At 36.3% G+C, this 15,861-nt stretch overlaps 2 protein-coding genes across 3 annotated transcripts; one reads left to right on the plus strand and one right to left on the minus strand.

Annotated features, from left to right (window-relative positions):
* Positions 1–1,443: 1,443 nt before the first annotated feature.
* On the plus strand, positions 1,444–13,636 carry LOC105118478 (sister chromatid cohesion 1 protein 4-like). Of its 2 annotated transcripts, XM_011016448.1 has the most exons (15): positions 1,444–2,357; positions 4,492–4,753; positions 5,086–5,183; positions 5,285–5,334; positions 5,653–5,702; positions 6,544–6,649; positions 6,838–7,618; positions 7,738–8,172; positions 8,350–8,494; positions 9,106–9,242; positions 9,713–10,800; positions 11,190–11,223; positions 11,771–11,876; positions 12,672–12,801; positions 13,210–13,636. In XM_011016448.1, exons 1-15 carry the CDS (start codon positions 2,234–2,236, stop codon positions 13,306–13,308), a joined length of 3,645 nt encoding a protein of 1,214 aa, XP_011014750.1. In that variant the 5' UTR covers positions 1,444–2,233; the 3' UTR covers positions 13,309–13,636. The 2 variants fall into 2 exon arrangements, with proteins under 2 accessions (XP_011014750.1, XP_011014757.1); XM_011016455.1 differs by lacking the exons at positions 1,444–2,357; positions 4,492–4,753; positions 5,086–5,183; positions 5,285–5,334; positions 5,653–5,702 and having other exon boundaries at positions 6,544–6,635.
* Positions 13,637–14,034: 398 nt separating this feature from the next.
* LOC105118492 (U6 snRNA-associated Sm-like protein LSm6) lies at positions 14,035–15,749 on the minus strand. The gene is made up of 4 exons (XM_011016465.1): positions 15,614–15,749; positions 15,263–15,392; positions 14,512–14,625; positions 14,035–14,416 (listed from the first exon to the last, which is right to left on the minus strand). Exons 2-4 carry the CDS (start codon positions 15,375–15,377, stop codon positions 14,370–14,372), a joined length of 276 nt encoding a protein of 91 aa, XP_011014767.1. The 5' UTR covers positions 15,378–15,392; positions 15,614–15,749; the 3' UTR covers positions 14,035–14,369.
* Between the last annotated feature and the right edge of the window lie 112 nt (positions 15,750–15,861).

The raw sequence follows: 15,861 nt of genomic DNA on the forward strand, positions 1-15,861 counted from the left end.
TTTAAAAAAATACTAAATTAAAAAAGCAAGAAAAAAAACCTACAGTGTCTAACCGTGTTAAGAGACAATGGCTATAGAGATAGAGCCACACCCCTAAATGTTTCGATAATGTTAATACTAATTACTAGTAATAAGATGCACAGGGAACTCTGGTTGTTTATGCTAAAAAATCAATCCACAGCGAGTCTTCCATCTCTCGGAAAGCCACCCCCAGCTGAGTATCTCCTTTGAAAAACATGTTTATTTTTGTATTTAAAGACATTTTAAAAAATATTATTTATTTTAAATTTTTTTATGTTTCAGATTAAATTTTTTCAGTATTTTCAAAATATTTTAACATATTATTATTAAAAATAAAAATATTATTTAATATATTTTTAAATAAAAAATACTTTTAAAAATAACCACTAAAATACTCTTAAACACCTCTAAAGCCTCTCAGCTCAAACGAAATTGTAATCCGGGAAAAAAAAAAAACCCGGGAAGGAGCCTTTTATTTTTATAAGAAAAAGCATAAAGATAGCTGTAATTAATCATTCAACTGATAAAACCGGCGAATTAGATAAAAATATAATTGTTGTCGCTGGTTAAATTTTAAGAAAGCTATCACCATGAAGAAAAAGAACTGTGACGGAAAGAAATCTCTCTCGACACCTTCAAGGTGTAGCTGGGATCATCAGTAAGTAATCATGAGTGAACGGTGCACGAATTTAATGTACACCGTCGAGAGTTCCGGCATGTTAGCTCTCCACTCTCGTCATCCAATTCCACGGGGAGAAAAAAGAAAAGAAAAGGGACCGAGGAACGGAGTCGGCCCCCGGACCTGCACAGGCTGTCAATGGTCGGTGGCACGATTGTACAGCAGCACTAATGCTTGAGAGAGGGGTTGGTGCTTATTTTATATGTTTATTTTTAAAGTATTTTTAAAAAATATTAAATTAATATTTCTTATAGTTTTAATGTATCAATATTAAAAATAACAAAAAATTATGTTAATGTATCTTAAAATAAAATATACATTTAAAAAATATTTTGTACTGCAATGCCAAACAAATTACTCATTTTTAGCTAATTTTTTTTTTTAAATTTGAAACTTTACATTAACCAAACAAGGCATAAAAATTAAAACAAAATATTTTTAACAGACCGATCTGTGTGAAAAGTTCGAGAAAAATGGCTGCTCCTAACGTGGGAGGGAAATTAGGCAAGGCGCCTTGAACCCTCCCTAAAAAAGAGGGCATGGTAATGGAATCAAATTTTGGAGCCACGGCAATCAAACATTAAAAAACCCGCTCCGTTAGCACATCGGACGGCTGGAAACGCTTAATCCAAGTCAACTACAGTTGCCAACACCCAATCAACAGTAGTGGCGTAAGTAGAGTAAACAAACAGACAAGCCACGCAGCACCACAACATCAACAGCTTAAATAAATAAATTAATAAAATAACAACTGCAATAATCTCAAAAACACAGAGTAAGGACTCCTATTTTACTTTACTTCACTCTCTCTGAAAAAAATATTATATTTTTTTCTCTTCGCTTGCATCTCTCCCACTCTGTTTCTATCCCCTTCATTCTCCCTGTTCGATCTTTGACTCAGTGTTTCTCAACTCGCTCCAACTCAGTCTCTCTTGACCTCAAACTACTCTTTGAACAAATCTCGCTTTCAAGGCGTCTTCGTTTCGGTGGAGCTAGGGTTTCGGGTTCCTTTGCAGTTTTTTAAGCCCGTGATTGGTGAATTATTTGAATTTCATGGAAATGAAGCTGTTTTGTTGTGCTTGGAAGTTCCTGAGATCGCATGGTAGCTAAATAGTGTATCAGGGTTTCGTTTTCTGGCTGTAAAATTGGGGGTTTTGTTTTTGCTTGCCGTGTTCAATTTTAGGGTACAGGTAGAAATTTAGGGTTTTTAGGGGTCACCTTGGTATTGAAGGTAGGTTTATGGTCGTTAATTATATCATAAATTGCTAAATTTGAGGGTTTTTTTTTTTTTGTTGGGGGCGTGTCATTAATAATTGAAAGCTCAGAGCTTCTGGCGGAGAACTTAGAGGGAACAAAGTGTTGTGTTTGAAATTAGGGTTTATGTTGTAAATCAATTAAATTTGTGGGGTTGAAGTGTTTTGGTTTGCTTTAGAAATTTAACTGGGCAGTGAATAAGATAGTTTCGAAGATTTACGGTATAGGTTGTTGTATGAGAACTGAAGTGGGTGGATTTTAATAATTAGTTGGTAAGAAATGTTTTATTCACAGTTTATATTGGCCAAGAAAGGGCCTTTAGGTACAATTTGGATAGCTGCTCATTTGGAGAGGAAGCTCCGGAAGAACCAGGTTGCTGATACCGATATTGGTGTCTCTGTAGGTTAGTTTTTACTCACCTTTGTGCTATTTATACTTTCAGTAATCTGTTTTTTTTTTGAATATGTTGAATATTTTCTTTGAGAAAGGAAATGACACTATTAGGCTTAGTTGATTGATGCAGTGGACATAATTCCACCGTGTTAAATGTTTTACTATGGAATGCATCTGCTTAATTTTTTTTTTCACTGAACAGATGTAACATAATTAATTTTTTTTTTCACTGAACAGATGTAACATATGATAATGTTTTGAGCAAGTTGTGAATAAAATGAAAATGACAAAAGAAATAATTTTCAATCGAGGTACTTCGCTGTTATTTACCAAAGTTGTCTTTAGTTATTGTAGCGTACCGTATTGGAGCTCAAACATTGACTTAAGCAGTTGGTAAAGTGTAACCTTGAACTATTTTAAATTTATACACCCCTCGTCTTGTTGGAGGGAAATTATTCAATAGATCTAGTATATGCATATATAGGATCCTACCTGTGAGATTCACTTTTGGTCTCTGCATGGCTGTGATAGAGGAGGGATGTCTACCCTGTGCATAATTGAATGGTTGCGCTTATTTTGATGAAGTGAAATGAAACCAGGACTTTGATTTCCTTTTTTCCTTTCTTGAGTTCAATATCTTTCCAAAGCTAAGCTGATGCTGTAGAAAATAATTGATGATTTTTTGTTGTTACTCTGGCAGTATTATTTTAATTTTTTGATTATTCGTGATCCAGTCATCTGTCTTATTTGGTTATTAGTCGATCTCCTGCTGCCTTTTTGCCATGTTATCGTACCATTGCTTTCCTTTTCTATCAACCCTTTGTAACCATTGACATTAAATTGCCATTGGTATTAAAGCTGGCTTTGTCTTTTGTTTTCTGTTTTACTAAGTAGTCATGCAAGATATAGTTTTTGGGGTGCCACCTCCTGCACACTTTTAGCATGTATGAAGGAAACCAAAACCTATCAATCTATTTGCTATCTAAAAGAAGAAATTAAAGAAGAAGCAAATGTAGTTTTATTTCGGTGCTAGTTCGATCAAACCTCTTAAAAAGATTCTTCCTACTTAGAAATGGGCTATCTATCCTCTGCTTCAAATGCCATTATTTCTCTCCATTCAAATTAATAAAAATAGAATACGAGAACGTAAACCCCAAAGGTGCTTCTATTTCTTGGATGCAACTCTGCGTTGCTAGCTTTCTGAAAGTAAGGAAACCAAACCTGCATGAACAAAAACAAAGCTTTTAGCCTGAAGCTCCATTGCCACAGTGCAACGAATCAATAATAGCATTTTCCTCTTCTTGAACATGGTGCATCATTGATTTGATTTATCATGGTTGATTCACATGAAAAAGTAATCATTAGTGAAAAGAACTCTCGTGTGGTAATTATGATCCATGTGAAGTAAAATAATTGTGTGCCAGAGATGAAATGGATGTGGTAACAAGCCATTACGAGCCCAGGGGACCCTACTTTATCTTCCTTATCAAGCAAATTATCACTTTTGTTCAAATCCTATTACATTGACCATGCTCTGGAAAGGGGATTTCACTGGAAAATCAGAATGCTGTTTGACATAAAAAACCAGCATAATTGGTTCTTGCCTTGGTATTAGCTTGGGCTTTTGTATTCAAAATAGGAAGTGCTGCTGTAATTCATGTTGATTGAATAAATGTATGAGTTCTATATTGTTATAGAACTATATGAACATGCTAACATCAAGTATATTTTAAGCTTATGCAAGTGGTAGATGTGTGACCATAGTTGAGTTATGCCCATCTGTTACAATTAAACATTGAAACTCGGAGCAGTTATATGAGTTGGAGAGCATTTGTATGGTCTTTTGATACAGTTTGTATTTTTCAGCCATTGATTGTCTCATATATGGCATTTGTTGCTTACTTTTTCATTATCTTCAAAGAATTACCATTTTTTATGCCTTTGGCCTTCAAATATAAACTTTGAAATTTTCATTTTCTTACTTATCATAATCTTTCATTTCATGTTTGTGTTTGTCTTCCGGTAGCATCACAGTTAGAGATTCATTTAAATGGATAAAATAAATTTCAAATTTGGTTCCTTGCTGCTTCCTGTTTTTGATTATTGACTCTTTGTTGGCTCATGCATCTTCTTTTTTTGAGCAGATTCAATTCTTTTTCCCGAAGTACCAATTGCACTGAGATTATCCAGTCATCTTCTGCTTGGTGTGGTGAGGATATATTCAAAAAAGGTGAATTACCTTTTTGATGATTGCAGTGAAGCTTTGCTGAAGATAAAGCAGGCTTTCCGCTCCACTGCAGTTGATCTACCACCAGAAGAATCGACTGCCCCATATCACTCCATCACCTTGCCAGAGACTTTTGACCTTGATGATTTCGAGCTTCCAGAAAATGATTTTTTTCAGGGGTTAGTTCCAAAACATCTGCATAGTGATGATAACTGAAGCTAATCTGCTGTATGTAGTGCTTTACTTTTGTAGTTCAAAAGATTTTCAGATGCAAGTTGAGCTTGCAAAAATCTAGAGTTGATCATTGAAGTTTTTCAAGTGACTGCATGGCCAGTTCTGCTGGACTAATTATATAGGACTGATTTTTATTTTTTTTGGTATTTATATGGTAATGTCTTGCTGCAATTTTCTGATGTCTATAGAATATAGGCCCGGATTATAGTATATCAACCTCCTCCTAAGAACCTGTGATGCATTCTCATCTGGATATTAACATACTACTCTCTTGCAGCAACTATGTCGATCATCACGTTAGTACAAGGGAGCAAATTACCCTTCAAGACACAATGGATGGTGTTGTGTACTCCACATCACAATTTGGGTTGGATGGTTAGTACATGCCTTTGCAAGTCATTGGAGTAATGCATTTAATTTCATAGAGAAGGCAGTGCACTTAATGGATTTCTTATATATTTTTGGCTTGGTTTTAGAGCGGTTTGGTGATGGTGATACTTCTCATGTTGGTTTGGACATTGAAGAGGTAATTTTCTTGTGCTTGTGTCTAAATGTCTTTGCAAGTGGGGTTGAAATCTACATTGATGTGCACTATGGTCGATATGGTTTTACAGTTTTACTGATATTTAGTGATAGTACATACATCTGACTGTATTGTCAAACAGGAAACTCATATGTACCACATGCATGGGTGTGCCACTCAGCATCTAAACATGAATGTTTCTCAATGTTCTATATCATTCAGTTATTTATGGTGTTGGATAAATCTGATTCACAATTCACTAGCTCACTTTATTGTACAACGTCATTTATAAAATTTCTTTCTTGGGATGATTATAAGCAGGACCTGTTCCTAGCCAAGGTTGCAACTCCAAGGCCTGATGAAGTTTTAGAGTATGGCTTTCTATGTCCTCGCTCTCTGATTTCTTCTCATACCATTCATGTAATTGTGTGTGTGTGTGTTCATTTGTTGATGTATACATCTGAACTCCAAATGGTTTTATTCATTCCTTTTGTTTTGTTTTTTTTTTTTTTGGGGGGGGGGGGGTGGATGCTATTGAAAAAAACTCTTGTGCGTACCTCTTAGATGTTTTTGCAGATAGCGGTTACTCCATGTTGATATTTTGAGTCTTATACTAATAAATGCAAATTAGAATTCATTTTCAAGTATGTGAAGATGCATGATTCCTATTCATATTTTGGTGAAAATGAGATATTTGTGACCAATGTTATTATAGCTGCTGTTAATTCGGTGAGAGCACAATGTATATATATAAAAACTCTGTTCTATATAAATGAGAGGTTAATAAACTTCTTGGTTGCAGGACGAATGTATAATTTCCATGTACTTTTGTTTGCCCAGGCATTCCTCTTATTGCCAATTCTTACATATGGGATATTAACTTTTATCTAAAAATTGCTCTTTTATTTGTGCATTTTTGAGTTTGGTGTTCGTGGTCTAGAGTAGAAGCATGATGTTGTGGTTGTAATGAGGCTGTTGTAGTTGCAATTACTCCAGAGGAAGAAAATAATTAGCTTCCCTTTTATTTACATCTGGGCTCAACATCTACTCTATAAATAGTCTGTCACAAAGCTATTATTATTGTCATGGGCAATCATTATGGTTGATTCATGGATCATTACAGCGTACAGACTTTTTAAATGATGAATTCATAGAATTTGTGGGGGTAGTTATCCTGGTGATTTATTCATAAAATCATTCCTCTTTTTACAGGCTGAACCTTCAGACATCTGTCAAACCAGCAGATCGAAAAGTGGAGGAAGATCATGACATGATTGGAGGTGCAGAAGCCATGCCAGTGAATGGTATTAGAAACAAGGTTGATATGGATATCAGAAAAAATAAAATTATATATATATTAGTGGTCACTTAATTTTCACCCAATATTCATTTTCCTTTTAATTGGGTCCATTGATTTTTGCTTGTTATTTTTCGGATTGATCATTTGTCTTGTAGTGGGAGGATAATTACTGTTAGCTGATGAAAATGGTTTACTGTTGTGAGCAGATGGTAAGTCAAGCTTCAAATTCAGAATCTCTTGACTATGCTCAGGCGCCTTTCACTCCTGGTTTAATAGAAGAGCCAAACTTGTCCAGTGTTCAGGATGGTCTGGCCTGTGATGATCATTTGGAATCAGAAGATCACAATTTAACTGAAATAGTAGGAATAGAGAGCACAGGCAATGCTTCCAGTAAGCCAGATCTTCATCAGAGGGATGGCACAATGAATTTGTCTCCGGGCAATCATTTAAACTACGATTGCATGCCTGCCAAGGAGAATGGCTGCCTTTCTGGTGATCTGGAAATCAATCAAGCAAAGTCACAAGGAGAGTTGCAATCCACTGCTTTGGCAGATGGGACCATTTGTGCGTTGGATGGATCAGACAAGTTAGAAGTGGTAGATAATGTTGTTCGCAAGTGCAGCGAATCCACAGGATTTACGTTATATGAACCAGCTAATTTTGAAATTGCTTATGCTGTGGAAGACTTGAGCTCACTTGGAAAAACTGTAGATGCAAGTTCTGGCTGTCCATTGGAATTGGCTGGTGCCCCAGAGGATGTTGCTCAGGCTTGCCAAGGACCAGAGGATCCTGATACTTTGAACAAAAATGTTGATAATGAAAAGATACACACTTCCATGGGTATGCTCCGGGCATGCAATTCCCATTTGAATGAGCCTGATTCATCATCTCATGGGATTAATAATGATGAGCAACCCCCTGAGCCACAAGATGTGCCAAGCAGGGAGGAAGCGCTCCATGGTTCTGGAATTTCCACTAAGGTGCAAGGTTTGTTCGGCTAGCTACATGAATGAACTTTGAGTAAATTTCTGTATAAAGTTTTGTTTGAATAACCTACATGTTCCTGTATACTATTTAATGTTTTAATGAATGTCTCGCCTTGGCAGGTGAAGAATGCCATGTGACTGATGGTATACAATCAGTGGAGAATCAGATATCTGAGCCCAATTTACATGGAGAAATTCAAGTAGGTGGGAAACAAGATGAACGACCAGACAAATTCTATAGTGATAATCAGTTGGTGAACTTGAATAGTTCCTTGACTGCTGAATTGCCTACACCTGAAAAGTTGCTTTCTGTACCACACGAACTTCTTGATAAGCCAAATGATTTGCTGGTTGAGTCAACACCAGACAAAGAAATGGTAGATGGGGGTGACAGAAGCAGTGTTGGAACCAACATTACTGGAAAAAAACGCAGTTTTACAGAAAATTCACTAACTGTGCAAAGTTTAAATTCAATTGATTCTTTTGGAGTCTCCAGATCAAAGAGAACTGTAGATTCCATTCCTGATGATGATGATTTGCTATCTTCTATATTAGGTATATGGTTCTTCTTGATGCTTCTAAGCATGCCATATTGTGACATTACTCATGAAATGGGTTTGAAAAACTAAAAAGATTCTCCATCTGTTCCTAAAATGTTCGCTAACTATTTGCTTTGAGAAAAGCTGATAATTCTATAAATGTCTTTTTTGCCTGACATATTTTTTGTTTCAGCTGGAAGACGATCTTCAGTTCTGAAAATGAAGCCTACACCACCTGCACCTGAAGTGGCATCCATGAAACGTGCCCGGTCTGTATCTCGACCCAGTGCCATGAAGAGGAAGGTGCTCATGGATGATTCAATGGTCTTGCTTGGCGAGTATGTCATTTTTTTCATGTTCTACTTTTCATTTCACAATCTTTCTGTCATTGATCGTTATTTATAATATTAAATATCTCTGCTTAGTGAACGTGTCTGGTAGTAAAGAAAATCTCTTGGATGTCAAACTGTTGAACTAGTGGGGAATTTTTTGTTGCTATTATGTCTTTTACAAGCCCTTCCTTCCTCCATCCTCATTGACCCATTGCATGTTATGCATTTCTATAAAGTATGTTGCTGCTGATTTTTCTTGGAAGTCTTTTCTATCGACCTGTTGCATAAATATGTTGCCTTAGCTCTCCAACGATCCCACTAGCCTGATTAAACAAATCTGACTCCTTTTGATATAATTGCATGAAAGACACCCATGAGGCTTAATCTAGCTTTGTGCTTTTGGGTGCTGGTCTTTGATGGTGGGATATGCTATAGTTTCTTATGAAAACTACTGCTTGGTTGTTTTGTTTTTCAACACCTCAGTATTTTTCTGATTCTCACTTGCATAATCAATCAGTTTAAACACACTAAGCTTTCAATCATGTACTCAATCTTTCCGTGTCCTAGAATTTTTTCTCTTCTGAAACACTGACAAATTTCCATAATTTCCTGTCAAGTACTATACGCCAACAATTAACTAATACTGAAGACATACGTCGCTTACGAAAAAAAGCTCCTTGCACGCGCACTGAGATTTTGACGATCCAGAGACAATCCTTAGATGAAGAAATTTTCAGTGAACCAGTATTGACTGGTGAGTGCATTTCTCTAAACCTTAAGCATGCTAATTTGCTGTGATTAATTTATTTGTTATTTTATAAACTGTGAGGATTTATTTTCTGCTTGATTATGTCCTGCCCTCAGTTATAATTGCTGATCCGACTCTCCTATTAACTTTGGAAACAACTTTCTATGTCTCACTAATCAAAGTTGAATACCCACGATAATCACCTGTGTCTATCATGTACTCGATGTTTTGGTGTCCTAGATGTGATCACCTTTTTTTGTCTTCCAGCTCGTGCCATGGTTTCTCGTGATTGATTCTTCTAGCTTGTGAATATGCAGGCAAAATTTTAGTATACATGAATTTGGCTTATGACCTTAGTTTTTCCATCTGTCTTCAAATCCTGCGCCCTTTTTTTTTATTTTTATTTTATTGCTATTCTTACACCCAAATTTCATTTGCTTATGAAGATAGAAGCTGATTGAATTTTGGTCTTTCAGGTATGTCGGCGGAGCTGACATGTTTGCGAAGTGAAACATTTGATTTGAGCAAAATTGATTTGGCTGAAAATGATGATAACAATACTTCTTCTGAAGTGGCGAAGGATTCTAGTAGACCAACTGTTGCCCATGATAATGAATTGGAAGCAAGCACTGAACTTGCCAATTGCAGAAATGATGTTGATGGACAACCTGCTGAGAGTCCTATTTGGACTGACAACCAGCAGGGTGAAGATCAACAATTGAGTATAGATTTTGTTAATCAAGGGCAGATGAATGCTATTGCTGATGTTGGTGATTATAGATCTTCAGAACACAAAACATTGGGGGAAATAACTGAAATGGAAATTGACAAAGAGAACACAGAAATTGCAGATGCAGCAAACCATGCTGCTGTTCTGCAATTTGAGGGATCTCACACTGAGCTGATTTCTGGCGATGCTGGTAATATGCTGGATGGGTTGGCTCTCATGGATAGCACCATTGGCGAAGATGGTTCTCTTCATATGGATACTTCAATCCTGCCATCAGATATGATGGATGCTCAACTGTTTGAGGAGGCTGCCTTAAGGGATGTGGGTGATGGAAAAACACTTGATGATGTTGGAATTTTAGATCATCATGCAAAAAATGTTGTTGCAGTTGTTGCTGAATTGAGGGAAGGGGGAGAGATTTTGTTGGAAGAAAGCAAAGCTAGTGCACCAGTGGAAGTTGGAGTAGATTTGCAGGCTGATGATTCTGCACCTTCTGATAATGCAGACATGTTGCTTGCAAATATGTCTTCAAAAAATGGTGGATGCATTAACCTCGCTTCTGTAAATGTTGACCAAACTCAAGATGATGTTGAAAACGACAAGCTAGGGGATGGTAATGAAGATGGGGGCCTAGCTGTGAGCCCAGGGCATGTTGACAAGGACAGAGAGTTTAATCATCTATGCAGTGAAGATAAGATGAATTCTGCATTTCCTGGAGTACTTGACGGGGACTTCAAAAATGCTTCTCTAAATTTTGGAGATTATCTAGTCTTTCAAGAAGCTAATCAAGAGAGAACTGCAGATGCTGAAATAACTTCTGCTGACCATCCTGCTGTAAGTTAAAACTCCTGATATCATCTCTGCAATGATTTTTTTTGCTGTGAAGCTTCTTCATTAAAACTCATTTTTTTGGCATTTAGGTTCTTCTAAATTTTTCTTGTTTCTTTTTGTTGAATAATGTTATGAAATACGATCCCCTCTGTTGTTAATGAACTTTGTAAGTTTTGTTTCTGTTTCTTTCTTCTTTTTTTTTTTTTAATTTTCTATAAGAGATGTGCACAAGTAAGAAACCATGTGCAATGGATAGAAGACTGATAGGCATGCATTGATTTTTTGCATTATTGAAATTTATTATGCTTATGGAGTCTCACCTTATTATTGGATGAGTAGAATCTCTTTTAAATAATTCCAGCTTCAGCTAAATAGATTGGGTTATGGTGCAGGATCTTCAAGATGTTGCATTTGCAAATGATACAGGTGAGCTTCTCCTTCATATTTCAATGGTGTTTTTATAAAAAACCTAATTAATCATGTTTCTTCCTTGCCATCTTTGAATACAAATTCATTGTCATGAACAGTCATATACATAGTGGAAACTCTTACATGTTCAGTGCTGGACAATCTTTTTGTAGCTTGTGATGTCTAAAGGTTAATGTTGAAGAAATCTCTACCTCAATTTTTAGTGTTTGGTAAATTATCTGCGACCATCATTTCTGTTAGGATATGAAATGTCTAAATAAATTGCAAAAAGCCATTCCCCTGTTATGACAGTGATGCAAACAAGGAGCTCAAGCAAAGATGTTCAGAGGTTTGAGGAATTTAAAATTGTTTAGGTTTTGATATCGAAGCTTATTTGGGACTTACAGTGTTTTAGATCATCTTTTTTATTTTTATTCAACCCAATTAACTGCTGATTCTGTGTTCCTGCAGTGAACCAAATTTCATGTTGTAAGAATTCTCTCCTGCTTGCGTATGCTATCTTGAGTTTCTGTTGTTAATGGTCGTTGGTCTATTTTCTTTTCAGAATTTTTGAACGTAGATGATGATATGGGTGAAGATGATGATGATGGCATGCCAGGTCCTGAAGATGCCCGCCTTCTTGACAATAGTGGATGGTCTTCCCGCACCAGGTGTGTGCTTCGAGGGGTCCGGGTTCATATGACATCTTCCTGGATGATATGGAAACAAAGTTTTGTTTGTGTGTGCATTTATTGTTTGTTTGTGTACATTCATGAAGTATCTAGGACAACAATTTCCGTTGGCATGCTGGCTTGTGTGTTCTGCTGTACATGGTATTTGAGATTATGCCTAGACATTATGTGGTCAAATTGATAGGTATATGATATCCACCTGATTAATGTGTTGAAAACTTGGCCCTCCCCTTCCTCTCTTCTTGGGAAGTTTATTTGAGCTGTAGGGAGTAAAGCAGCATACTGTGGCTGAGGCTGCACTCTTTTTCCAAAGCGTTTCTTTTTACCTCTAAGCTTGTTTGGGTTGCTTTACAGAGTGGGACACTGGTTTTTGGCAAGTGTTGGTGCATGGGTAGCATATCTAGGGAAACTTGATGACATTGAAGACTTGGATTTTAGTTGAAAGCCCTGGATTTTTTGCATTGCAATCTCTGTTAAGGAAATTAATTGTAAACAGTTTAATACTATCTATCCTTTCTTTACTATAAAGGGTGAAAATTATCTATTTGTTGCAGATTCTTGAAGATGTTGCTGGATGTTTCCTAGTTATGATGATTAGGATCATTTGATAATCTTTCTGAGCTTAGACAATGGCTTTCCCGTTTAATCCTTGAAAACGCAGGCTGTCAAGATTATTTGTTTACTTTTCAGTCCACTGTTTTCTATGTTTTGTGCATTTCTAATTAAAAATTAAGTTTAATGATTCCTGATAAATTGATATACTCTCTTTTGTAGAGCTGTTGCCAAGTACCTTCAGACTATATTTGATAATGAAGGTGGAAATGGAAGGAAGGTTATTTCAGTGGACAGCCTTCTGGCTGGTAAAACACGGAAGGAGGCATCAAGAATGTTCTTTGAAACTTTGGTATGTGTTTCACACTTGGATTGCAGTAAACACCTTGTTGTGTTTTGAAGTTCTGTTGTTTAGAAAAGTTTTTGTTAAAGGAGTTGGATAAGGGTTTTGACTGGGTTAACATGGATTTTTCTAAATTTTGAGGCGGTAAGGACTTGTTAGTATAAACAGTAGCAAGCTGTTTTAAATTTTAGCAGTGCCAACATAATATAGAGATTGGAGCTGTGCAAGGACCAAGACATTTTAATAGGGGTTTGCATGTGAAAAGATTAATCAAGAAAATAAAACAATGAAGAATATGCTAAAATGTTAGATGATTTTCTTGTTCTAGTGTTATCAATCTGTTATTCACAGCTTGTGGTGGTGGATCCCCTCTCCCCCTCGGATGATTATTGATGATGTGCATTTACGCTTTTGCAGGTTCTTAAAACGAGGGATTACATCCATGTAGAACAGTTGAAACCCTTCGACAGTATCAATGTAAAGCCACGAGCAAAGCTCATGAAATCAGACTTCTGATCTCGGTAGGAAAGACAGAAACAGTTGATAAGGTCAATGTAGGTCTAGTTCAGCTAATGCTTCGAACGAGCAGGGTTATTTTTAGTCTCCCTTTCCATCCTATTTATTTCTTCTCTAAATTATTTCCTTTATATTTAGCTGGTGTAGCTGATAGTTTAACGATGGCGTAGAGTTTTGTAGCGTGGATCGTGTGTAAATACGTGTAACATATTTACAGTGCAATTGAAGATGCTAATTTATTTGTTTGCCTGTACAATCACCGTGCAATTTGTTACATGACAGGTACACTTGAGTGCTAGTTTCTACTAAGAAATAATTTTCATTTTAATTTACTAGCAGCAATATTGACAAATTAATCTTTTGGTGTGTGGTCTTGTATTTGTGAGCTAAATGGGAAATATACGATTGTGTTTTCCTTCATCTATTGGTAATGTTGCGATTACTTTCATGTATCCTAATATAATTTAGTTCAATTTTAAGAACGTTTAGTTTATTCATTTTCATGCAATTACCTCCACCAATTGGTCTAACTATTACTAAAATCATATGCTTTGCAGAGATTAAAATACTAGTGAGGATTAGGGATGTCATGGAAAGCTCTTCGCTGAAAGGCAATATAAAAGTACATGAAAGTAGCAAATATAATCCAGAGTTTGGATTGCCTTTACTGCATGAATATCAAGTCAGGTAGGGTGGGTGTATCAAATCAAGAAAACTTAAAATTAGTAAGGTAAATGACGCTCAAATTGACAGGATTGAAAATTACAAGCGAGAAACGATCTCTCCAATCTTTATTTACACCCAGATAACAAGTACAATCCCTCGCCTTTCATCAATCTTTTCCTCAATCCCTCCTTGACAAATTGAGTGTCAAATTGATAATTATATTTGAGGAGTGAAACTAGCGTGGGTAAAATTCTTGATACAGAAAAGTTTAGTTTGCTACGATAAAATTTAAACTAGCACTGTTAATTTATAATCCACAGTAACTAGAATCACAATCACTGCACTGCACTAGCAAACCGGTAACATTTGAAGATACTCTCAAGCAATTGTTGTGACTATCCACCATCTGCAAGTGTCCTCTTTGAAGTGCTGATGTACAGGACTGCATCAACAGAGTTCAAATATGATCATCATCATGCAATCCTTGAAGACAGTTAAGAAATTACATGGAAGAAAAAAAGTCATATAGGTTACTACCATTATTTCCTCGGATGAAAGCATCACCATATTTGTTTTTCAGTTGGCCATTTACGTATTCCTCTGTTTGTTCCATTGCTATGTTCATGTACCCATCAAGACAAGCTAAAATACCTGAACATAAGAAAATTGCTTGTAATAATAAGCATAACCATGGAAGAAAAAAGATATGCGAGAGAGCATGCTCTGGGAGATCCAGCTGAAGATCAAGCAATATCATAACAATTTGACATATGATTATTAGGGTCATTATACCATATAAACACATCCTGAAAATCCTCTCCTCATCAATACCATGGCATGACTTTACAGAAAAACTAGTGGTTCACTCAAGAGTAGCAGACTTTTTTAGTTCACAGATATGTTGCAGTGATGAGCAATGGCCACTGGTCTGTTGTACATATCTATAGCGTGACATGAAGCATATTAGAATCCATGTGGATGTGGCTCAAGTAGTATTCCATGTGAGTTTTGTTGTAGGGGTTAAGTTTCAATATTCAAGAACAGCACACATCAATTTCCAGAGCGTGACACTTAATTAAAAATATGAAAGAAAAAAAAAACCGTTTTCTGGGAAAGCAAGAAGGCAGGTAGCTGTATTTTAGATAAAATGCCACCATTGCATCCATGTTGTAAGATAGGTAAAACGAGCAGAAAAGGGCATAAGAGAAAGAAAGAAAAAAAGACTTTACAGATGAAGTTATACATAGAGAGCACAGATTGTAAATTAAGCAAAGAGAAAACGACAGACCTCTATAATCAACCCCAGAATTGAGCTTGACTACAACAGGGCGGCCGCGTATAGATTTGAGGAAATCAGCAGGAGTTTTCGTGGTGGTCGATCCCTTCTCTCCTCCACTCGACATTTTTTTTCAACTTTTCTGCAACGTACACATTAAGGAAGGCCAAAAAGGAAACAATCATACATTTGACAAACTAAAGACCTAAATAAGGTTAGCACGTCAACGTTTTTGAATGACCCACAAAAAAAAAAAACTTAACTTAGAAACCCTAATTTCATACCTGGTAAAGATTGAAGTAGTAATAATAATAATCATTGGAGAAGAAGATGGAAATAGTGGATTATATTTTTATTTCTTACCTGAGTTTGTGTGGGCGACTGCGACGATCTTGTGTTTTTTGCAGGTAGGAAATAATAATAATGCAGTACCTCTCTCACACTCACTGCCTCCTTCAATTTTATGCTTCGCTCGTCTTTTTCACGCGGACGACTAGTCGTCTGGTTATTTACGCTTCTTTCCCGAAACTAGCGCATCGAATACAAACCATGGCAGCTGTGGTAATTAAATCCAATCTTTTGGGTATTTTATCTTTCGATAAATCATTGTA

Source organism: Populus euphratica, unplaced genomic scaffold, assembly GCF_000495115.2.
Source record: "Populus euphratica unplaced genomic scaffold, PopEup_1.0 scaffold5.1, whole genome shotgun sequence".
Classification (NCBI taxonomy): domain Eukaryota; kingdom Viridiplantae; phylum Streptophyta; class Magnoliopsida; order Malpighiales; family Salicaceae; genus Populus; species Populus euphratica.

What these genes read in the sequence shown, in the direction of transcription:
- LOC105118478 (XM_011016448.1), top strand. Translation starts at nt 2,234, where the DNA reads ATGTTTTATTCACAGTTTATATTGGCCAAGAAAGGGCCTTTAGGTACA. An exon ending in TTGGTTTGGACATTGAAGAG is followed by an intron (nt 5,335 to 5,652) that starts GTAATTTTCTTG and finishes GATTATAAGCAG; the next exon opens with GACCTGTTCCTAGCCAAGGT. An exon ending in GGATGGTCTTCCCGCACCAG is followed by an intron (nt 11,877 to 12,671) that starts GTGTGTGCTTCG and finishes TCTCTTTTGTAG; the next exon opens with AGCTGTTGCCAAGTACCTTC.
- LOC105118492 (XM_011016465.1), bottom strand. Translation starts at nt 15,377, where the DNA reads ATGTCGAGTGGAGGAGAGAAGGGATCGACCACCACGAAAACTCCTGCT. An exon ending in TTCTGGGGTTGATTATAGAG is followed by an intron (nt 14,626 to 15,262) that starts GTCTGTCGTTTT and finishes TCTTATGTTCAG; the next exon opens with GTATTTTAGCTTGTCTTGAT. An exon ending in TTTCATCCGAGGAAATAATG is followed by an intron (nt 14,417 to 14,511) that starts GTAGTAACCTAT and finishes CTGTTGATGCAG; the next exon opens with TCCTGTACATCAGCACTTCA.